Consider the following 1,573-nt stretch of genomic DNA (forward strand, 5'->3'; position numbering starts at 1 on the left):
GCTTTAAACCCTAAACCCTAAACGCTAAACTCTACTGTTGGGGTGGTTTCTGACCTTGTCGTGGCCGTGCCGAGATCTGTAGGCTACAAGGTGCTGCAATTCCTTTGCTGCTCTCCCGCCGAGAGGTACATACACCCCAGAGTCTGCCGCTCCATCTGCTGCCACCTCCGCTGCGATCGCGGCTTCTTCTGCAGCCGCAGCAGCAACTGCGGCTGCTTCTGCTTCTTTTAAAGCTACAATGTCTTCGGCAGACTCATGAACCGCTGCTGCTGCTGCTGTTGCCTGAGCCTGCGTCGTTTTCGGCTGGTGCAGCAGCAGCAGCTGCTGCTGCTTCTGCTGTTCTTCCTCTTGCTTGCGGCGTCTGCTAAGCAGTATACGCTGCTGCTCCGCTCGTTGCTGCTGTAGCTCTATGGAGAGCTCCTCCTTTGCCGCAGCATACGGGGCCTCAATCATGGCATGCTTCAGCAGCAGTTGCAACAGCATCCCCCCCACAGCCAAGCGCCTCCTGGAGGACCACCTCGGCAGCAGCACGGGCACTGCTGCTGCTGTTCCACTGTTGCTGCGGTGCTGCCGTTTGTGCTGTTGCTTGCGCAGCGGCAGATAGCACTGGCCTAGCTGCTGTTGCTGCTGCTGTCGCTCCAGGAATGCTGCTGCTACCTCGGTATGCACTGCGTCCCCAATAGCCATTGCTACTTGAGTTACGAGCGCTTGGCGTTGCTGCAGCTGGGGACCACCGGAGATCGAAGCATCAGCAGCTGCTGCTACTCCTCCCGCCGAATTAGCAACAGCAGTCAAGCCCTCCCTCCCTCTGCTGGCGGGCCCCGTAGGAGCAGTGGCCCGCGGCAGCAGCACCTGCTGCAGCACCGTGCGTGCAGTGATGACAGCTAGCAATTCAGGCTCGAGTTGCTGCGGTAGGCAGGCCACATTGCTGTCTAAGTCAGCGGCNTGATGACAGCTAGCAATTCAGGCTCGAGTTGCTGCGGTAGGCAGGCCACATTGCTGTCTAAGTCAGCGGCGGCAGCTGCTGCTGCTGTTGCTGCTTTAGTGGAAGCTGCGGCATCTGCGTCGTCTGAAGGAGCAACCGCCGCTGCTATTGCTGCAGCAACTCCCCGCTGCGTCTCCTGCAGCTTCGCTATCGGCTTAGCCATATCGTGCACCCAAGGGACCCACAGTCTCTTGGCAGGACCCGAGTCCCCTCCCCTTCCTGTTGCTGCTAGCTGCTGCAGCTGTTGCTGCACCTCTGCCGTCAGGCGTCTCCATATGCAGCCCTCTATTATGACCTGTCTCCTCCGCAGAAGACTCACAGCCTCTTCTGTAGACGAACGAGATGGCAACAGCTCCTCGTGCTGCTGCTCCTGTTGTTGTTGCTGTTGTTGCTGCTGCTGCTGCTGTGGAAGGTTCGAGGGCAAATCTTGCTGCGTCCACCGCAGGGGAATCGGGTACGGGTTCGCGCCGTATGCAGCTTCCTTTTGATGCTGCAGCCACTCCGTATTCAGCAGCAGCGGCCGCTGCTGCTGTTGTTGCTGCTGTTCCTCCTCCTGCTGATGCTGCTGCTGCTCTCCAGGCAGCTGCG

At 59.4% G+C, this 1,573-nt stretch overlaps 2 protein-coding genes across 2 annotated transcripts in view; both read right to left on the minus strand.

The window, feature by feature from the left end:
- The window catches only part of EMH_0001880 (uncharacterized protein), a gene marked incomplete at both ends in the record, with an annotated part of 2,512 nt that extends 1,825 nt beyond the window's left edge, over nucleotides 1-687 (minus strand). Inside the window, one exon of the mRNA XM_013495750.1 lies at nucleotides 55-687. Within this exon, the coding sequence (XP_013351204.1) occupies nucleotides 55-687 (633 nt within the window). The remainder of the gene's footprint in view (nucleotides 1-54) is intronic.
- Nucleotides 688-932: 245 nt separating this feature from the next.
- EMH_0001890 (DNA-directed RNA polymerase, related) overlaps nucleotides 933-1,573 on the minus strand; it is a gene marked incomplete at both ends in the record, with an annotated part of 1,704 nt that continues 1,063 nt past the window's right edge. The window contains 2 exon segments of the mRNA XM_013495751.1: nucleotides 933-943; nucleotides 947-1,571. Coding sequence (XP_013351205.1) covers nucleotides 933-943; nucleotides 947-1,571 — 636 coding nt within the window.

Source organism: Eimeria mitis, genomic scaffold, assembly GCF_000499745.2.
Source record: "Eimeria mitis Houghton genomic scaffold, Emh_scaff173, whole genome shotgun sequence".
NCBI classification, from domain to species: Eukaryota; Apicomplexa; class Conoidasida; order Eucoccidiorida; family Eimeriidae; genus Eimeria; species Eimeria mitis.